At 36.9% G+C, this 22,603-nt stretch overlaps 2 protein-coding genes across 2 annotated transcripts; both read right to left on the reverse strand.

Moving 5' to 3' along the window:
* Nucleotides 1–3,421: 3,421 nt before the first annotated feature.
* LOC135471152 (3-beta-hydroxysteroid-Delta(8),Delta(7)-isomerase-like) lies at nt 3,422–7,844 on the reverse strand. Its single transcript, XM_064750240.1, has 3 exons — nt 7,511–7,844; nt 6,667–6,703; nt 3,422–6,345 (listed from the first exon to the last, which is right to left on the reverse strand). The coding sequence occupies exons 1-3, from the start codon at nt 7,812–7,814 to the stop codon at nt 5,985–5,987; spliced, it is 702 nt and encodes a 233-aa protein (XP_064606310.1). The 5' UTR covers nt 7,815–7,844; the 3' UTR covers nt 3,422–5,984.
* Nucleotides 7,845–8,294: 450 nt separating this feature from the next.
* On the reverse strand, nt 8,295–22,268 carry LOC135470185 (kelch domain-containing protein 10-like). The gene is given in 11 exon segments (XM_064748987.1): nt 8,295–10,490; nt 12,689–12,828; nt 13,917–13,964; nt 15,343–15,409; nt 15,943–16,027; nt 18,453–18,589; nt 19,493–19,548; nt 19,551–19,646; nt 20,090–20,174; nt 21,194–21,333; nt 22,183–22,268. Coding segments are annotated over 11 exon segments (1,122 nt in total). The 5' UTR covers nt 22,244–22,268; the 3' UTR covers nt 8,295–10,283.
* Nucleotides 22,269–22,603: the final 335 nt, after the last annotated feature.

Here is a 22,603-nt window from a genome sequence, read left to right on the forward strand (position 1 = left end):
TATTTTCACTCACGCACTAGCCCACATGTGTATGTGGGCTACCGTACTCACAATATGTAACTGGAATCCAAACCGAAAGTAAAACAAACGGCGTCAAAATTGACTCATGCAAAGTTTTTTGAAGTGGGACGGGCTTGTGTTCCAGGGCTGTATACGCGTGAAGCAAAAAGATGAAACAAGATATGATACTTTACCATGCATGGCTCAACACACGTAATGAAATTTTCCAAGCTGATTCACAAAGGCCCACACGATTGACACAACAATAGGGTCATGCTCAGAGGTTGGCCCTGTATGAAGAAACATCTAACCATGTCCTTGGAGTTACCTTCCCATTAATTGGTTCCCAGCCATAAGCCGAATGGATGAACCAATTCTCTGTATGGGTAGGTCTGGTGCATAATTATTATACACAATGATTACACGGCAGCTAAACCGTCCACGAATGTTGTGACAGATAGTTGAATAAGGTAAATTGCTGTGAATATGGTAACAGGTAACGAATTACCCCAAAAGGGTATAGTACACTGAACTTGGAACCAGGTATTCATAATAATAACAGTGTGACTAATAGGGCAATAGTGATGAAAATAGCATAGGTAGCACAGAAAAAAAGACAGAAAGACCAAAATATGTCAATGGCGGGGTGAACCAGATATATAGTGAGTTGAACACAATGACGAATAATGAATTGGTGGTTTGAGTAGCGTTACGGGTATTTAGTGGACCCGAAAGGGTAATGGGATCGAATGAGAGACAGGTATATAGTGGTGAGTTGAATGGGATGAAAAGCTCCAGAAGAAGGTAATGTTGCAACTCTTATTAAAATAAATTACCCCTATTGAAATATTTTTTTTCAACGTTTCAATAAGCATTACATTGGAACTCTTAATGGAATAATTATTTCAATACGCCTTGCAATGGCAATCTTTATTGAAATATTTCTGACTTCATTTCACTAAAACACATTTATACGCATTGTTGAAGATTATTGAAATAGTTTCAGAACGATTATGTGAAAAAATTAAATCATTCCAAGATAGCACAGCAAACAGTTTAAAACGAAAATAACTGAACCATGACATGTGTTTGCATGCATAATTTTCGCTTCATTTCACTTTTGTCACTGGTTGTATTTGTGGGTGAATGGATGTTTTTGTATTGCCTTACCCTTTATTTATTAGTCCCAAACCCGTATCCGGGGAATTATATGTTTCCATACCATCAGTCAGTCTGTCTGTCCGACAGTCTATCACAAAAGCTTTCCAAACATTATTTCAAAATGTACACGGTACGGATTTTGAAATTATGTTCGAGTTTCCAACACCCATGTCATAACTGAACACATTATGGAATATTTCCGGAAATTTTTGAGTACCCATCATAATACTGAATTGCAACTAAGATTGAGTTTCAAAAACCTATGTCTAATGTGGACATCATTATAGAAATTTTTATGCAAACAGTTTTAATTTAATTTTATTAAAAAGACCATTATTTCAGTACATGTGGCATGAACATTTGTACTTCAAAAACAGCCTACGCTAAGTAACTCTCATAAAAAGAAAGGAAAACAATAAAATGAACTATATGTCAAACTCCATGAAAAATGTTCAGGTGGTTGGATTTATTTTAAAGTTGAACTCGACGAAGTTTGTCAGGCGGCTCCATTTCAATCAATTGACCAGTCCCATCTAAGAGAGCTAACTCATAAACAGATATAAATATGTATGACCAAGGACAGACAAAAACATGCCGAAAAAAATTGTAGTTTACCGTGTTTAGTTTACCGAGAAAATATATTTGCAGTAGTGTGATGTTTTATTCGGCGAAGGGGCCTGTTTGTGTTATAAGTACATATAATTTCCGAAACCTGAAAAATGGAGGGGGGAGAGAGATATGCTCCCCACCCCACTTCAAAAGTGAGGGGGCAACATGGCCTCCTTGTACTCTGCAATGAAAGCTTTAGCTGAAGCGTTTTCATTTCTCTCAGAGATCACGTCGTTCATATTTACGGACAAACGGACATATGTATAGTGATGACATGATGTCCCGATGGTAAAAAAAAAAATGAGGCTTTGTCTATGACCATCCTGCTTGTATAAAACGGTGCCCTTTCTCGTGGCAATCAGCGATAATGATTGTAGTCTTATGGGTGGGTATAATCGTATGGTATAAAAGCACCAGTTGTGACACCTACATGTACAGATTACACCTAGTTGGTTATGCATTCTATATCCATGAGTACGTATTAGGCGTCTCACTCAATCCCAGCTACTACATAACCGGTATTTATGTCTATATATGGCCGTGTTTACCACATCTATTTATCTCTCACTACTGCCTCCCGGAAACGGGACTAATCGCGTGCGTGTGAGATCTTCTATATGTTGGTCACCTATTCAACTGCAGATTCAAATTATTACAAAACCCCTCATCCGCTTTAATTACTAGGCTACCATTATAGGCCTGTAGATACCGGTAGGAGTATGTACCTCTGCACATATAGAGCACTTACAAGTACAACCATGTTTGTCACCTGCAATCGTGTAACTGAGATGCAGAATATCACACGCCGAATACACATAAAATTTCACACAACATGTCTGCAAGATACCCATCCAGCCGTAGTTTTGAACATCAGGCCTAGTCCATCTCTGCGGTTTTGGGCTCATTTGTTCAAAGGTGTATTAGTAGTAGTACGGGGGCCTCCGTGGTTAGCGTGCCAGCAGCCTCTCGCCAGTGTGGTCGATGTGACTTCAAGTTCAGCTCATGCTGGCTTCCTCTCCGACCGTATATGTGAAGGTCTCTCAGCAACCTGCGGGTGGCCATACGCTCCTCCAGGCTCTGATCGGTTTCCTCTCACCATAATGCTGACCGCCGTCGTATAAGTGAAATATTCTTGAGTATGGCGTAAAACACCAATCAAATAAACAAATAAATTTAATTAAGCTGGGGATAATGATACGCTTTAAGATTTAAGCCTAACTTAATACCCAGTTCATGTAAACTTTTAATACATTTTTCAACATCAGGGTTCTACCGCATGGAAGAAAATGCGATTCACCCCAGTAAACCCTGACTTTTGGCAAGTTAAACCAACCGATCTTCGCTGGCCACAAATCAGTTAACCGATATTCAACGGCTCCATGGTGTCTTCAGTAAAGGATATTAGTCAGGTTACTGGGCGATCCCAGGAAGAGCCATGCACTTAAATAGGAAACCGTCACCTCTGAATGTACTGTATATGTAGGCCTAAATGTACATACATGTATATCTACAGGCCTGATGCTCATTGAAGAAAACAATTTTTAGGCCATGATTCACATGACATTAAACTTTTGTTTACACCTGTACCCACAAAAAGACCTTTTCTTAGAGATAAACAAACATTGGCATAGTGAATCAGCGAATAGCCTTTACTCTTTCTTTCAAATACAATAGTAGAATACATATCACAGACACACATACCACCATTAAAATCAGTCTCATCTAGATATTTTTCAGACATCCAATGATGTGAGAATGTAAAATTTCAAATATAACTAGATTTACAGCTGACAACTAACATCTGTTATAATCCCCTTGCCAGATAACCGTCGACATGACAACATAGCATTGTACTGCGAAGGGCATATCAAGAGCTAACCTTTCAAGACTGCCAAAAAACATACACCTATTATTTCTAAACAAGTCAGTATCAGGTGTGATTTTAATCAGACTCAGACACATTACATATATATGTTTGCCTTCATCGTGAAGGCTGTGTGTTGTTATAAAAATAAAGGACAGATTTTCTTTATGAAGGCTTCAACCATCAATTTATATGGTAAACCATCTACTGGTTTGTATCAACACATAGTGTATAAGGCATTTTAATATTAATGTACGAGTATTCAGCTACATGACTATGTGTTTGACTGTGGCATTATGTCGTACTTACAAATATTTCACTTATACTTTCACTTACTGATGCCAGCATTATGGTGGGAGGAAACTGAGCAGAGCCCACGGAAAACCCATGACAATCCACATGGTTTACATAACTATTCCTTGTACATACATTTTTGCCTTGCTTTGTATGAGAATTGCACAATATCTGTAGGGAGACAATTTATGATCATGCCACACGAGTATGTGTGTGTAGATCTGCTAAAAACCGCAATACACCTTAAAATTTTACATGTTAATACAATAGTCAGAAAACAACATTACTTCTACATTCGAATTTTCTTTTTTTTTTTTTTTTTTTTCATTTTTTTTAAAGAACTCATTGCCACAGTCCCAGACTTAATACTAGTGACCCGAGGCTAACTGGCTCCACGTCCAATTATGATTGATTGATTGTTGTTTTACGCCGTACTCAAGAATATTTCACTTATACGACGGCGGCCAGCATTATGGTGGGTGGAAACCGGGCAGAGCCCGGGGGAAACCCACGACCATCCGCAGGTTGCTGCCAGGCCTTCTCACGTACGGCCGCCAGCATGAGCTGGACTTGAACTCAGAGCGACCGCATTGGTGAGAGACTCCTGGGTCATTACGCTGCGCTAGCGCTTTAACCGACTGAGCCACGGAGGCCCCTCGTCCAATTATGGTTCTGTTTCAAACTAAGAGCCATGGGATTGTGTAAAGGTGTATACTAAGATCATTAAGTATGAATCAAAAGCTTACAATACTGGTGATAAACATGCACTATTCAAAAGTAATCACAGATAAAGAAGTAGATAAGAAGTATTGAAAAATATTCTGGGTGATTGATGTGTGACAGCTTTAAAATAATTTGATCGTCCACTGTATACTCCCGTGGAATCAAGTGAGATTAAAAATCATCTGGTCCTACAGTTATGAATCACCGAGTAAAATATGATGTTAAGTCTAAACCCATATCTAACCAAAAATATAAGTGTTAAACACATAAGTGTCTAAAGAGGTGGGGAAATACGCATGGATGTTGGCAAATCTGCCTATCACAACTGTATCATATCTCATGCAACATGATTCTTACACTATAATGACACAAATCTCTTTCAGATAAGCAGAGTTTACAACCAGTCAATTAAAAACTTAAAATTGCAAACCACGCACACAATCACACATATAATACAGTGAAATGAAAAAATAAAATAAAAGAAAAAAATACAAAAATTACACATCATTAAAACCAGCATAAAATTGGTGCTGAAATCTTCTTTATGTAAAACACCAGCAAAATATTTCAATATCTGTGTCTATAAGCTAAATATAAATTTAAAACTGTTTCTTAAAGCATATTTTACTACATTTAAATACAAATTAAATGCATCTGTCTGCTCCTTAAAAGTTTAGTTTTTGCTTAACTAACTTCATAGCTATTAAAATTTAGGCTATGTCATCGTAAAAAAAAAGTGATTTTTCCTGTTTTCATGCCGGTATGGAACGTGTAAAATCATACCTTACGCGCGTACAAATATATCTTTTTTGATTGACTCCCACACATGATAAATGCATTTTTAAAATAAAGTTTTAAAGACTCATCTGGCTAAAATTGAATAAAAATAAAATTGAGGCATGTTGTATCAGTATTAAAACTTTCAGAATTTTATACAAGACAAGAACAGAGGAATATTAAATATGTATATGTTAATTTTACAAAATATTAAATTAAGAAGTAATGCACTCAATAAGAATTACATATTCAAAACACAGTCATCAAACCATCGATCTTCAGATATTTTGAATTCAAAAATGTTAACTTTGAATGTTTTTACCTTTTCAAATGTAGGCTACATTGCTACTGATTTATCACACAATAAAGTGGAATAAAAGAAGTTGCTTGTACCCTTTATGTAGTTTAAGATACATTTTCATCCAGCAAGGAGTAATATGAGATTATTTAAGTACCAAAATTTTGACATTTCTTGACAACATGTATAACAGCCACCATATATACAAGTGTTTATAATATTATTATTCCTCTTAGTTTCCATGACTTTATGGTCCTTTCAGCAATGTTTCTTGTATCCCTGAGCATTAGAAGAATGTTTGTCATTGGCCTCCTGGACTTTACTTATTTCAGCCACAGCTTGAAACACAAGATACAGCGGGATCACTATCCACAACATATTCATGAACACAAAATAAAACCAAAAATACTGTAGACTCCATTTTTCACTGTGGCTGAAGTCATCTCTAACCTCAGTCATGAAGTAGAGGATGCATCCGTACAGTTGACATATGGACACTATTAGCTGCAATGGGTAACGATAAGAGCTTCTTCTGAAGAAAGCAATGATAGTCAGGAAGCACAGTGGTCCATCGATCACTGCTGTTATACTCTCCATGCACACAGTAAAATTGTCAGAGCTGCAAACAAAAATGACAACTCAGTAAGTTACAGACCAGACCAGATCACTTATAACAAGACACATTTAATGGACTTGTCAAATTTGATGAGTAGTTTGAAAATAGGTAAAATTTCAAAAGCTGCTTTCACATGGTGCGATTTCTGAAAGTCTATAAGACATAGGAAATGGAGTTTGTCCTATTTTCATCTGAATAGTACAATTTGATGAGCCAATTCAACAAATCACACAGTGTGACACAGCTTTAAATGGCCAACAAAATGAACCAAGATGCAGGATTCACATTTTGGGAAGAGTTATCAAAGTCAAGTGATCATCTTACCTCATATACCTGCTGTCACCTTTACCATACTCTTTCCCTGGAACAGAAATACAACAAACATTAAATGATGGAATTAGATCTCATCTACATTATATTAATCAAAATGTTTTAACACATATGTTTACAGATACAGAACTGCAGCTCTTTCTTTATACACTGATGGACAGAGAGCTAATGCCTGTACCTCTACATCTATCAACATATAAAACTAAGATTTATTCTTTTATTTGATTTATTTGGTGGGAGGAATCCTAGTGCAGGTTGCTGACAGTTCTCAAGTACAATAAAAAGGGAGAAAGAAGAGTAGAGCTGCAGTTAGCACCATGTAGCTTGAAACTTGTGTCAAGCTGGGCAGTGTATATTAGATGGAGAAAAACTGTCCAAAATGTTGTAACAGGGTACCGGTAACTCTGGTTTTCTGCAGAGGACCACATCGCTAAACCAAGAGACTGAACGTTTTTTAAAAATAAAAATAAAAAGTGTTATAGCAAGTTCAAACGGATTATACACACATATCACCGTCAACGCTAATTCTAATGCTAATGCTGAACATAACACCACTGCTTATCTATAGAGCTACAGTAATGTATCCACTGAGTGTGCTAAAATTCTGACATTCAAGACTGCAAACACTGATAAATGTCAGAAGTATAAAATAACAAGCCGGGTCCATAATAGCGCAAGTTGTTTGAGTGTCTTTTTACAAAGATACCGCAATAGAAAACGTAAGCTTATTTCATGATTAGTTTTGAATGTCTCTATCTCTGCCTACACTTCGGAGTGTACTAAGCAACAGAGAAAATTCGTGATAATGTTTGTTTAGAAGAAGTGACCATCAACGTACATATCTGAGCGAGGTAGGATTGTCTCCCGGCTATGGTGGCATGATAAATACTGAAATAGCCCTCCAGAACCGTGTGAATGACAGCGCACATCGTGAACCAGCAAACCTTCACACGATCTCCCAAAGAGAACCTCCATGTCTGCTTCCCTGAATAAACCCACACCACTAACGCCAGGCCAACCACCAGGCCGAAAAACGTTATCGGAACCAAAAATATATCGTTTTCGTTAGGTACATAATGGGGCAATTCCAAATCCAGTGGGTAATACGGGTGCTTCATATTTTCTGGTGTCTGGGTTGCCATTTCGGGTGGTTAACGTTTAAATGTGAATATCTGCTAGCAAGTCTGAGCTGGTTTACAACACCAACATCGCTCGATACACGTGATACGTCACAAGTAATCGAGCTCCGCAAGGTTTTGTCGAATTTAAGTCTTACATGTTTAAGGCGTCCATATATACAGCGTTTGATGAAAAAGGGGAATGTAATACATGTATATACTTTTAAATGACTATAAATACCATTTGTTTGGAGGCATTTTCTATGAGCACGTCATGGGACAAATTTAATATTTTGTTTCGGAGTCGGTACTCTCAGGCATTAAAGAGAACCCATACGACACAGGTTGTAGGTGATTTAGCCAAAAACAGTAACCACGTGCGCGTGGAATACAAGTACGAGTGTCCCCACTATTTCCCCCCTGTTTACCATATAACAAGGCATATTTGCATAGGTGACCGTACTACTGGTGAAGGAAAATATGGAAAACTCAAGTTAGGTTTTATATCAATACAGAACTTTAATTTATTCTGAACAACATGTACAACGTGCACATATAAAAAATATTTCGAAACACTTTTTGATAGTTTTCGTGGAAAACATTACACTGAAAAAAAGATACGATAAAAAGAAATGGTTTAAACTGGGTTTTTTTTTTTTTACTTTTAAAAGTAATCAAAGTGGAGATCAATAAAATTCCATGTGTACTGTAGCCAAGAAATTTGGAGAGTTCAAAACTTCGCACAAACCAAAATAGTCGTTCAAACATTTAATTTCTGAGAGTGAAATAATTTCCTAATACACAAAGTAAGAATTCAAATACTGGCAAGTGTTTCTTCAGATACAGCTAACAAAACGTCAGTATTGATAGCGATATCAGATGACTATGTCAGCTGTAAGAGCACAACCCTGTGCTTTCTAGCATAAGATAGAGGCATATTCATAATTCAACAATGTCAAACAGTCTGACACAGACAGGGGCTGAACTACATGTATTAAAACATTCTAAACTATAAATCTCAGTACAGGTGGAATGAAACAAGATCCACATGAAAAACTGAAATTTAAGAAAAGAAATAAAAAGATGAAACTAATAAAATATACAAACAAAAATCCATATCATAACTACTTGCATTACTGTTTTTATGCATGAAACTGAAAGGATAAAACACAAATGGCTTCATGTCTTTCAAAATTGGCACATAGTGTAGGAAGACAAATTGTGTTTTCTACCCAGTGCATGCATTTTATTAATATACATGTTTTAGTATAAATATTGTCCAATTAGGATCAGTTTATAAACATGTGGGTCAAGTTTTTATGGTTTCAAAGTTTTGATGAACCTCAGCTGTATTTACAATGTTGCATATTTCATGTACCAAAGAATTATAGACAAATAATATATTGCACAATACCTTATTTCAATACCCTCAGGTTTCAACTATTTTCTCATGACTAGAATGTAAATGTGATTGCATGACAAGGTCGTCTGAAATTTTTTACATTAGCCAGTATATGTACATATATTATGACGTGCTTTATGGGAGTATTTTAATAAGGCTACCAAAGAGCTCATCTGTAGTACTTCAGTTCAATACATTTTTGAGATATCACCTTTAACAATTACATCAACAACTGGATTCTAATACACATAAGACTCATACATGGAGAGTATAAATGATAGAACATCATGTTATTAGGCTTCACATGTATGAAAAATCTGAGATGAATGCACGCAATACATTCTGAATGAATCATTACTAAATAACCCCCGGTACTTTGTGAGAAAACACCCTGAACATTTACCTTAACACATGGATTATACTACATAGGGGTAACCAAGTCTTGAATGTTGTAAATTGGGCTCTATTTAGTAAGGGCAGAAGCGTGTTACAAGTGGCCGAATTGTGTATAGGTAATACATGGATAATTCGGTTAAAGTAATTTAACAGTCTCAGGACACCAATGGGGTATGACATAACCTCTCACTGTGTTTTTTTTACATACGAGCTAAAAGGCACACTTTGCCTACTTGAGCAAATTCTGAGATGAATGTACAAGTAATAGTTCAGTCTTATGTTAAATTCCATAGAACAAATGGTGAGATAATGTTGTTCCACACAAACTGGCAATGAATTATTCATTATTTTACTCCCCACTCAATTTAAAAGTGTGGTAAAACCACTTTAAAGTAAAAATTGTGTGTTTTTTCCCCCACAATTTCACATCTGGAAAAACAAGGATGAATCTTACAATAACATCATTTGTGCCATTCAAATACAAATCATATTTTAAAGGAATAAAAGGCATAACCACGGCAGCTTAATTTCAATAAATTAACCTGGTAAATCTCCTAAACTTGCTTTCAGATGCTGTCCTGTTAAAGAACTGTGAACAATCACCAAATCATCAAGGCTTTACATCACAGCATAAAGTGGAACAGAATAACACAAGGCAAACATGTGAGTTTGACTATTAATGTTAATAAACTATGCTAAGAAATTCTGTCAAGAAATTCTGATGGGACTCCTAGTCCATACAACTCTTTCCGTGAAAAATGTTGAATAAGAGATGTAGATCTACAAATTGTCTGCCAACACATCTCCTTCAACGAAGGTACGTCAAGCCATATTTGGAAAATTTCGTTTGAGCGTTCATTGTCAATGCAAATCACTCCACCAAACACCGTTAGGCATCCCTCCTGCAAAAGTTAAAATATATACATATATAAAACAGAAAGGCATAGCACACATGATCAATATGTATGTATGTATGATTGGGGTTTTACGTTGTACTTAAGGGGTTTTCAGTGATATCACAACAAGGAGTCATTAGGTGTGTGTATGTACATATACTGCGTCTTCTTGTTGCAAAACGAGTCCATGCCACCAAAGTGCTGCAGTCACTGAGGTATCATGCCAAATGACATCCCATATTTTCATATTACACTGACACTGGGGCAAATAATCTTGTTCATAACCTTCTATAAAACTCTCAGTGCTGAACACCAAGCAAACCAGTAACAAGTACCATTTTCGAAGTCTTTAGTATGACACGACCCGGGTGGATCCCGAGACTTCCAACTTTACCTGGCAGACCCTCTTACCATTAGCCCAACACTTCTATAAAACTCTCAGTGCTGAACACCAAGCAATCTAGTAACAAGTACCAGTTTCAAAATCTTTGGTATGACACGGCCCGGATTGATCCCGAGACTTCCAACTTTTCCTGGCAGACCCTCTTACCATTAGCCCAACACTTCTATAAAACTCTCAGTGCTGAACACCAAGCAATCTAGTAACAAGTACCATTTTCAAAGTCTTTGGTATGACACGACCCGGGTGGATCCCGAGACTTCCAACTTTTCCTGGTAGACCCTCTTACCATTAGCCCAACACTTCTATAAAACTCTCAGTGCTGAACACCAAGCAAACCAGTAACAAGTACCATTTTCGAAGTCTTTGGTATGACACGACCCGGGTGGATCCCGAGACTTCCAACTTTTCCTGGCAGACCCTCTTACCATTAGCCCAACACTTCTATAAAACTCTCAGTGCTGAACACCAAGCAATCTAGTAACAAGTACCAGTTTCAAAGTCTTTGGTATGACACGACCCGGATTGATCCCGAGACTTCCAACTTTTCCTGGCAGACCCTCTTACCATTAGCCCAACACTTCTATAAAACTCTCAGTGCTGAACACCAAGCAATCTAGTAACAAGTACCAGTTTCAAAGTCTTTGGTATGACACGGCCCGGATTGATCCCGAGACTTCCAACTTTTCCTGGCAGACCCTCTTACCATTAGCCCAACACTTCTATAAAACTCAGTGCTGAACACCAAGCAATCTAGTAACAAGTACCATTTTCAAAGTCTTTGGTATGATACGACCCGGGTGGATCCCGAGACTTCCAACTTTTCCTGGTAGACCCTCTTACCATTAGCCCAACACTTCTATAAAACTCTCAGTGCTGAACACCAAGCAATCTAGTAACAAGTACCATTTTCGAAGTCTTTGGTATGACACGACCTGGATTGATCCCGAGACTGCTAACTTTTCCTGGCAGACCCTCTTACCATTAGCCCAACACTTCTACAAAACTCTCAGTGCTGAACACCAAGCAATCTAGTAACAAGTACCATTAGCTAATTACCATTAGCCCAACACAGCAATCACACACATGACAGAAGATGTGACAGACCTGCTTTAATGTAACACCCATTTTTCATGCAATATGAGTTACTGTTCTGACTGAGAGAGAGGGCATGTAGCACATTTAAGTTTAAAGTTTATAACAAATACCAAGACAAATGGTTTTCAGCAATGTGCACGTGACCTAAAATTTAACCCATTTTGAAGATCTTCCTTCATTATATCTTTATCCAGTGAATTATTTATTTCATTGGCTTTCTTCTAATCCAACATTACTTGAAGTAATATTTTCACCATTGCACAATAGTGACTCACATGGTGATAACATTTACTGTATATTCTTCAACCTTTTCACATGTTTTCAAGGTGTTTATATAAGCATATTCTTACAGCATTGTTTTGTGTAGACTCAAAAGAATAATTTTTGTGAAGCCCTGAAATTGGCCAAGTGAACAAATGTAGTTTTGTCCTCAAAATCACATTACAAAGGTGTATAAATTGCACTGAAAGTTGCTCTTTCATCCACAAAACAGTGTAGGAATTCGAGTAGCATTCTCCCTCCTTGTTCATAATTCTGAAGACACTAGTCACAGTACACTGAGCTTGTACTTTCCAAACTGTTATCTTCAAACAAGACAAGTCCAAATAACAATTTTTAGCATGGTGTTGGTAAACTATCAAAAACTCTTGAATTTTGTAAGAGCCTGCATGAAGTGCTGATGTGACTGAAATGGGCTGTGACCTACCTTTGAAACTCCAACTGAGTGAAAATATGCAGGGCAGGGCATGGAGGCAGGATGTTTGAACCATTTGAGTCGTTTGAGACAAAAACCCCACAGGTCTCCCAAAATAGAGCCTTCATTTAGTCCACCAATAATGTATGCCACTAGGAACAAAACAAAAGTCATAGACAGGATGGTGAAAAGCCTTAAGAGGAGTGAAAATTTCAGTGTACAACATTTCACTTCACAACAGGATTAGTGCCTTCAGCGATTTAACAGCCCACCTTGATGTAACATGATCCTTTTGTTGAAGATGAGAAATCTTTATCAAACTGTTCTCTGTGTAGGCTATTTTGATCTAAATATGCAGCATCTAGTAGAAGTTATATTTCTAGATGATTAGTTAAATTGATTATTTATGTAAGAACAGTCACTGGTAACTGAATTAAATATTCATAGATAATAGTCCAGTTGAACCAGTGCTTGTTTAGCTACTGGCCTCTGCGGAGAATACCAATAATTTGACAAAATACATCATGAGTTACTTTTTTCTAGAAATACAGACAGAAGGATAAAATTTATTTGGTAATGAAATGGATACCCCGCTTCGAGGCAAACATGTTCTGCTCAAGTCAACGCCAAAAATATTTTTGCCTATATTTCTTACCTAGCTATTAACATTCATTCCACAGATATTTGCTGTAGCCTATATAGAATAATACTTCAATTTCTTACCAATTTACTAGTATATAGGCCTATTTAGACATGTTCTGTTATGTGAACCATTCCAAAACATTCCGTGTTATGTAGCCATTGTTAGCCATCCAGTTGAAGATGGCGTGTTTCACAGAACTCCCTCTCTTGAATCGTACCGCGCAGGCAGCATTAGCCATTTCTGTCTGGTGGACAAGGCAGCTGCCGCAATTTTACTTGTACTGTTTGTAACTCTGGAACCCATGACAATAAATACTATATATTCAGGGACAGCCTGTTTTCAACCCCACCTAAGCTGAATGTGAAAATGAATGTGTACACATTGGCCAAATCTGCATTCGAAACACTTCAAAATCACTCAGAGTCTCTCTCCGGCAATGTAATATCCCGGAGCTTCCGGGGACTAGGCGGCCTCTGGACCCTCGCCTAATGGATTGTGATAGTCACTCTGCTCTTGTCAAATCCGCATACCACCCCCCCACCAGTGTAGATCCACACTACGCCTGTAAGGAGACTACCAAGCATGAACAATCCTCACCATTACTATATTGCACACATCCATGACATCGTCTAGGAGCAGGAAAGCCTGCAAAATACAAATAATCTGTTTTATCTTTGGTGTGTATCTCGTTCTAGCCAATGGGTACATATACAAGCAGTGATGACTATGGACTTTAAGGATTCATAAAATGTTTTTATTTTTTTAACATGCAGTTTAAAATGAGTCCTAATATAAGAATAGCCTTTCTGAACCTTTCCCAATGGAATATCGTGCAGCCTGCTGGCTGACAAAACAGGACATTTAATGATGGCTTTTTTCCGTCCATTTTCTGTCACAAGAGGTGCATAAAATTATAGAACCAATGTTGTATAGATCGTCAACATGCTGCTAATGTCTAACCTGAATGCACCGTTACATTTGTACAATACTTCAATGTTTTCATAAACCAGTAGTAAATTCCTGTATATTTCCTAAAAGCCCATAGCTAGATAACATTCTCTGATCGTGTCACTAAGCATTCATTGAAGGATAAACATGATGTGTTTAGTAAATACACCTTAAATAATGCCTGACGCATATGGACAGGATATTACATACTGTAATATAGATAGATTTGAAATGATCCAGACCTAAATGTAGTACATGCAAATCTTTACATGAAATTCTGAGAACTACATTGTTGTAACAGTTGTCGGAGTATTTTTTTAATGAGACTGTCTCCATACCAATGAAACTTAAAAGCAGAGTTATACTATAGTGTGCTTAACTATTGTTCATTTTTTTAACGCGTTCATTTTGTGTTCCTTATTAAATAGGATTAATGCATAAATGCAACATTTGAATGGAAAGAATTACACAGACTGTGCTCATGGCTGATTTATAGTGCAAGTAGTAGTAAAGTGTGTTAAACTGGGAACACATTGATTTCTGAAGATTTTTTTTCAATAATAATAATAATTGTTAGTTGTTTTTATTGGTTTAATCCTTTGTATTTTTTATTAATAAAAGTTTAAGGACATAATTTGCATTTGTTGGCTGGCTAGCCTTTAATATGGATTAATGGTGACTGGTCATTGTGTTTACTTTAAAATGTTACCATAAAAGACACAAGATTATTCTAAGCCTGAAATTGTGTTGAGAACCATTTTACCCTGATGTGTTAACACTTAGCCTTGTAGAAGTCAAATTTTATGATGTTTGAAATGGGAAAAATACAGTTTGTTTTAATCTTGGCTTTTTAGGTATCCGAAAGAGTTGAAATGAATTGATGGCTAAGGGTGACTGACTTTCATCATCTGGTGACAGTGTATAACCCCCCTTGTACCAACTGCACCAAATTGTGAAGAACCTGGGTTACATGTAGTTTAGCATGTAGCTCATCACCATACAAAAGAAAATATCTACCAGGACATGATGAAGTGTCATGTTAATAAAACGTAGAGAAAGGTAAACATTTAACTACCGTGCTGAGGATCAGGTTGAGCTCGAATGATCTTCCACTTCTCTTCCTTCAGGTCAAATACAGGTATCTTGAAAAAAAGAAAAAATAAAATTAAAAGGTTTTTCTGTATCTACCCAAACAAACTGGGATTTAATTTCATCATATCAATTTAGACAGAGGCTTGGCTGCACTTGTTGTTTGGCATGGTTTTGTTTGTCTTTTAGATTTTCCAACATCCTGTGCTATACTATCATTTATACAGTGAATAATTACACTAATTTGTTGATTTAGTACTCTGATAGAGGCAAAGAAAATAATCTCCACTGACTTCCTAATACAACTTATGACAACAAATTCTCATAAGCCAAAAGTCGGAACATTATCTGTGCTGTCTACACAACTTACACATTCACCCAGTATGAAAAGTGGACAAGCTTTTTAGGCAGGCCAACAATAATCCTTGGGAAAAGCAGTACTGATAGAACTATACTTTTGCAAGAGAAGCAAAAACTCTAAACTTGCTTCCTTTTTGATAAGTCCATGCAGCTTGGTGGATAAGAATACCATCTGGTACCCCCAAAATAATGAGACAAAAGCCTCATAAATGACAAGTCACTATACCTCGCTGAATCCAGAAACAGTCACAGCAGTCCCCCCACCGAGCATATAGAAGTACTTGCCATCACAAACCACCTCATGTCTGTATCTGAAAGAAGGAAACATTTAGCAATTGATTCCGAAGTGATATAGCCTCATCACTGCCAAAATGTTGACTCTCAAAACAAAGAAAGATAAATATGAAGTAAGGTTAATTATACAGACAACTGAAAATTATGCATAAAAATACATTCATTTATTTTTTCAGATTGTTTTTAAGAGTAGTGAAAGGCATTCAAATATTTGAATACTATGGCCAGCTATATGAGCCATATTGGTGGTATCTTGGAACTGACGTCACATCACCTTTTTATCCTGATGTTTACTAGAAGGCAGAAATTTTTGGGAACATTATTTAAGTAATCCTTTACTCATGGGTAAAAAGAGTTATTCCAGCATTCAGTGTCGTGATTAGAGTATAAAAACCTTCCTGTGACGTCAGAGTTCCTAAACTCTGATGGTATGGCCCTTAAAGCCCACCTCAAAATTCAAATGTTTGAACGTCCATAAATCTTTTCACAAAAATTAAAAAAAAAAATATGTATATTTATGCATACTTTTAAGTGCTCTATTTTGTGATGCCTACTTCGATTTTCAGAGGTCTTTTTCTTTAAGGCTACTGGTTTTGTTGGTATCTTTAAATCTATAGAATTTTTGGAAAACCAGTAACTATTCACTAAACACTGTTATGCCCACATATTAGGCTGAAATGCACAACCTAGTCAAATAATAAATTGGAAGATCTACATCTTCAGTGCCTGGAGGTAATATTGTATACCCTGCATTCAACAACAGGAATTCTAGGGCTGACCCTTAAAGTGAACATAAAGTCTGTCACTATATATACATAGGAAAAATTATTTAGGACACAGTTATCACAGAAAAATATGTAAAAATTTCTATTAAGTTTTGAAACCTGAGAAGATGAAATTCAGCAATGGGGATATGGCACTGACAAACAATTCACTCCGAGTAGTCATGTTGAAGAAGCCCTTTATAATATGAACTTGGCCAATCAATAGCAACGAAAGCATCATGTGATCATTGGCCATCACGTCAAAAAACCTATTAATTCTCAATTGTCACTCTGGTTTCTTATAGTGGATAGACAGATATCCATGCAATAAATTGGACTCTGTAGCTAGTTAAAGTGTTGAACTGACCACAGATTTAAGAGCAGGGAACTGAGAATGGCTGCCGTGTTACAATGTGTAAATGTTGGGCAGGATACTGCAGTAACTTGTCAGGGTAAGCTGGCAAGAAAACCACCTTTGGAGAGTCATTGCTTTAAGAAAAATATTGTGACTTTGCATTTTTACTTTCCCAAAATCTGAATGAAAGAGTCAATTTTCAATTAGAAGGTCTTGCTATGTTCGGTAAATTTCCTGAAGTCAGCCAAATGCTTACACTCATGCAGGATGATGATGAACAGGATAGCTAAAACATGACGCTTGTGTCCAAAAATATCGCCCTGACCGAGTGCCAAACTAAAAGAAACATCACCCCTTTGAACACAGAACAGAGCTGATACTCTTTGGTTGGATATCAGGCATTTTTGTTTGTATTTTCTCACTGTTACATTGTTTAATACCTATGGTACAGGAGAGATCCTAGGTTTTGTGACGTCACTCTAGATAGCTATAACATGGCAAAATGGCATGACCAAATGAGTGGCTAGGCATTGACGATTTTTTGCTATTTATTTTGTTGATAAGCAGTGTAGAATTTAAAAAAAAAAATTTTTTAGAACATTTCTTGTATAATATATTAATTAATTCACCTTTAGTGGCTGACTTTATGTTCACTTTAACAAAACATTAAGGTGGAGATTTTCTCCTTCCTTATAGGCACGCCATCCTGATGCCATACAAGTTGTCTTTAACACAAGCTAAACACCCAACAGAGCACTGACATTCCCTTAATGTCATCAAGGCTCCAAGGACAATGAGAGCAAGGAATCCAAAAATCAAAGAAATATATGCTTGAAGTCTACCCCCCAAAAGTGACAACCATCTGTGGCAACCCACAGGGTGGTCTAATGTCCTGAAGCCACCTGTACTGGACTCAGCCAGGTGGAAAGCTGGGAATGGCCAGGCTGGTGTAGCTAATCTGCATCATTCCCCATATTCAGAATTTTTGCCCCAGATGAAAACTGTCTCAATACCTGCATAAAATGTTCATGGAAAGTTAAGCCTCAAGTTTCAGTCTCTTTATGAAAAATGGCATAAACTTGAATCGAAACAACTGTACCGTAATCAGATATTTTATAACAAACCCCAAGGAAAGCTTTTATGGGTGTTTAAATTGACATTTCTTCAACAATATACGTATCTTTGTTTTCATCGTCCTCATCATGAATAGTATTTTACATTATATCTGAATACACTACTGAATACGCCAAGCTAACCATTACAGTCAAAACATAATGATGAAAATATAATGCAATCTATTCCTTTATAATGTACATGGCTTACCTTCCTTTCGGCACTTTCTCTAGGTCAGGACTTCGCCACACACAGGTATCAAGATCTAATATGTGAACAGATGCGTTGTATACATAGCCAGTTGTCCCACCAACAATATACAAAAAGTTCCCATGGAGCACCATTGCCTGCAATTAATGTGAAATCTGTTGTAGAGCTCAGTAAGTTTTCATTAGAAAACAATTGGAGATATACTAGTTTGGGCAGACAGATACAATTTCCGTAACATAATACACTCCGTCTAATGGTAAGCGTTCAAAAAAAATCATAAAAATATGGAGATCGGACATAAAAAAAGTGGATTTGCAATTTTATTTTATTCCAATTTTGGATTTTTTACAGTTGGCTCGCCCTGAAACACAAAATTTGAGATCACATACAACTGAATTTTGGGTTTAGTAATGAAAATAATGTGTACTTCTCAGCTATCATAAGCATGTGTGCCTTGACATTGTCACTTTACAGCAAGGAGGGCAAATCAGATTTAACCATGAGTGGTTATCTACCACATTGAAAATTAGCTACACTGAATTACCAACAAATCCTCTATACTAAACATTTTCAGGAAATAAAAGTAATGAATTCATTGATAACACTAATTATTGCATATACCCGCCCAAGTTAAAATACACTCATTATTGCAATTCTTCAACCTTTTTACATGTTTGCAAGGTGTTTATTCAAGCATATTGTTAAGGCATTATTATTTGTAAACTAATAAAATTGTATGATTTGTGAAGTCCTGAAATTGGTCAATCCACCCAATGTGTCCAAAATCAAAATCAAAATGTGCATAAATTGCACTGAAAGTTTTTCTTTCATATGTGAAAAGGTTATAAATTAGGGTAGTACTCCCTTGGCGCAAATTTATGTCACTGCACATACATGTAGGAACGTCGTCATGATGATTTCATGTCAAAGCTTGTGATTCCCATATCAGATCACTCTTTATGATAAAGTCAAGGCATGACCAACCTTGGAGTTATTTTATTGAAGGCATACTTTAACATGTTTGTATGATGTTAACATACATGACCATACTTCTTCTGTGGAAGGTCCCCAATGCACTCAATGGATCGCAATGCTTGGTATCCAAGCAATATTCATGCAAATCATTACTACTCTTCTCCCCAAACGGGACACCTGTTCCTCCAAACACCAAGATTTTACGTCCCACCAGGATTGCTGTCGGCAAAGAAAACAATGAAATTAGGGTAAATCACCCATTAAATTCATGGACTGTAACAACTAATAACCATGTTGTACTAATTTTTAAAATACAGTAGAATATTTTGAAATTTACAGTAAATCACAAATAACTTCACATAATTTTTCAGCAATGTTTTTACCCTTTTCTACTACTGAAAATACCTGTAAAATAGTACATAGGTAAATGAATCAAAATTTTGCCATCAAGTATGTTGAACAGTTTACTGGATTCAGAGAGCTCTTAGAAAGGTGTTTTGAAGTTGGCATGGAACCAAAGAGGATATCATACTGAAAAAGTATAAGTTTTATCGCCAAAGGTAATATTTGATTACTTCATTTGCCTTTAAAAATGCACTTTTAAGAGCGCAATATTAGGCCAGTGACAACTGGGATTTACTTATAATCAAATGAAATTGCACCTGAATGTGATGCCAAATCACAAGGCATGTTGCCCTCACACTTTTCTTTTACCCATCTTCGAGTGGCAAAGTTAAATCTCCATAACTAAAATGAAAAAACAAGTGAGCATGAACAGCAAACATGGCTTAGACACTGGTTATTGTCACCATTACACAGAATAATTCACTTGTATGATGGCAGTCGTTTAATGGGTGGAAGACGCAACTGGGGTAAACCACCGACCTGTGTGAAGTTACGGACATACTTTCACATTTGTGATACACAGACTTTAACGAAACCACATTAACAAAAGAATTAAGTAGAGGTCTTTATTCCATGAACATATAAAGACGTCTGGGCAAATAAATCTACACAAGCACCTTCCACCACCTGTTGTCAACAAGGCCTCTACAGTCTGTGAGAGCCACGTATCTACACAGGGAATTTGCAACTCATGTGCTTCATTGTTAAAGATACAGGAACCTTATTCACTGAAGTACATTTATATCATGCTACTTCATACCATAATGCATGTATGTATACTTGGGTTTTTTCATTGTACTTAAAGAGCTATTTCAGTGTCAAGGCTGGTATGTCTTGAAGGCAGGGATAAATGATTCAAATCAAGATGGTCTAAATTGCTTGACTAAATCTTCAAAAAGTCGCATGTATTAAAACCCCCGTTGGTAGCTTTGGAGAATAATACAGATACAAAATTTTTCTATCATTTACAATTTTGCCTGGTGTGACGTCATGCAGGAACACTTGGCCTCACCCATCGCACAAATGACAACATACTTTCAAATGCGCATGATGTCAGTAAAGCATAACTGCCTTAGTCGATATCATATCTGCCTAATTCATCATCACATAAGTAATATTATCACGTCACAACAGGAAAATTTTATGGAAACTGACGAAGGTTTTGTTCTGGAGGACTTTTCATTTACAGGGGTTAAATAGAGCTTAAATTTTTTTGAACTGTGGCATTAGCTCTGTTCCAAAGGTACCCTTCATATCATTGTAATTTCTGCCTGGTTTCTCTTGGTACTGAATTAGCCCTTTAACAATTTTTCCATGAGAGAACCATCTCACAGAGATGCCTATAAAGCATGACTGCTAACCTCCCTAAATAATGGGTAATAGGTGTCCTCTGTATTTTCTACCGCCCAAAACAGTGGATTGTAACCTCCAATACTGTAAAGATTGCTGTCATCCACTACCAGTCTGTGGCCGCTCCTTGGCTCTGGTAAATGCTCTCCTTCTGAAAAATGAAGTTGTTGTTCATCACTGATGGATGATTAATGCTAATCGCCATCCATCAGTTTTATGACCACTAAGGGTCTAAACACTAATCCACTGACCTTTGACATGTCACTGATCACTGGAAATAAATCATGTTGGTACAAGTAAAACTGAGGTCTCAAATAGTCAGAGTACTCATGCAGACTATTCTATTAATCCAGTCCAAAAACTCTGTACGTTAGCACATTAATGTAGCTGTTTGAGCTAGACTGAATTCTTTCTTTGTCAGGATAAAGATAAATATGTATATGCTGATTTTGCTCGAACCCTGTACTAGTATAGGCACATGGGTTGGGAATTTAAACTTGAGGGTGGTGTCACATGGTAAAGTGACGCCTATTCACTGATGAGGCAGCTTTTCACAATGAACATATGAGAATTAAGGAGCTCACTGACTAACAATAGGATCACCCCAGTCTTTATAACTGCCTATAGCTAGGTGGCTGTAAATCTGAGATTGCTGTCCACTGTTAGTCGCTGACACCTTTTCAGACGTTCAATGTAAGACAAGCTATTACAGACTTTAATCACAAACTGAACTTTTGAAGTACGACAAATAACTGAACGTCATGAAGTTTTTAATTCTGACTTGTATGAAAGATGAGCAATTGGTCCCTGATCATGACTACCTGTCACTCATCAGCGTGTGATCATATATATATATATATGTGTGTGTCAATCGCCAAAATGGTGTGATGTAGCGGTTGGTATCACTATCAGTTACAAATAACTGTCATTGAAGTTATTTTCAACGCTGTTGGACGTAAAGCAGACCAAAACAGAGGAACAAAGCCGACAAAAAAGTTACCAGTCTCTGAACTACAGGGTTCTATCTTCTCAAAATAGCCAAGCCGCAGCGGGGCTGCCATTTTCTCGTGCAACGAGTCGGGAGATTCACCCGTGCCTGAGGATTGTGGGTAGTCTTGTAGAAGTGTGCAAACCCATATGGTCTGTCGACGTCAAAATCAAGCAGAGTGGATAACGAGGCTAGCCTTCCCCATCACATGAAGTTTTCGACAAAAATCACTCGGTGATTGGTTGTCCCTAGCTGGGGACACCCGTTCAAAATTAGCAGCAACTCAACCAATGTCATTTCCAAAGATTAGTTCAGGTGAAACCTGAGAGTGCGAGAAATCAGTTTATTAACGCACAATATAATGGGAAATACCCGTGTGTCACTTAAAAAACACAATACAAAAGACGCTGTTATGTTTCAATTTAAGGTTAAT

The sequence above is a fragment of the Liolophura sinensis genome, chromosome 7, assembly GCF_032854445.1.
Source record: "Liolophura sinensis isolate JHLJ2023 chromosome 7, CUHK_Ljap_v2, whole genome shotgun sequence".
Lineage (NCBI taxonomy): Eukaryota > Metazoa > Mollusca > Polyplacophora > Chitonida > Chitonidae > Liolophura > Liolophura sinensis.

Excerpts from the sequence above, each read along its gene's own strand:
- LOC135471152 (XM_064750240.1), bottom strand. The coding sequence starts at position 7,814 with ATGGCAACCCAGACACCAGAAAATATGAAGCACCCGTATTACCCACTG. Across the intron at positions 6,704-7,510 it reads ATCCTACCTCGCTCAGATAT|GGAAAGAGTATGGTAAAGGT; the intron begins GTACGTTGATGG and ends TTTCTGTTCCAG. Across the intron at positions 6,346-6,666 it reads GGTGACAGCAGGTATATGAG|CTCTGACAATTTTACTGTGT; the intron begins GTAAGATGATCA and ends TTTTGTTTGCAG.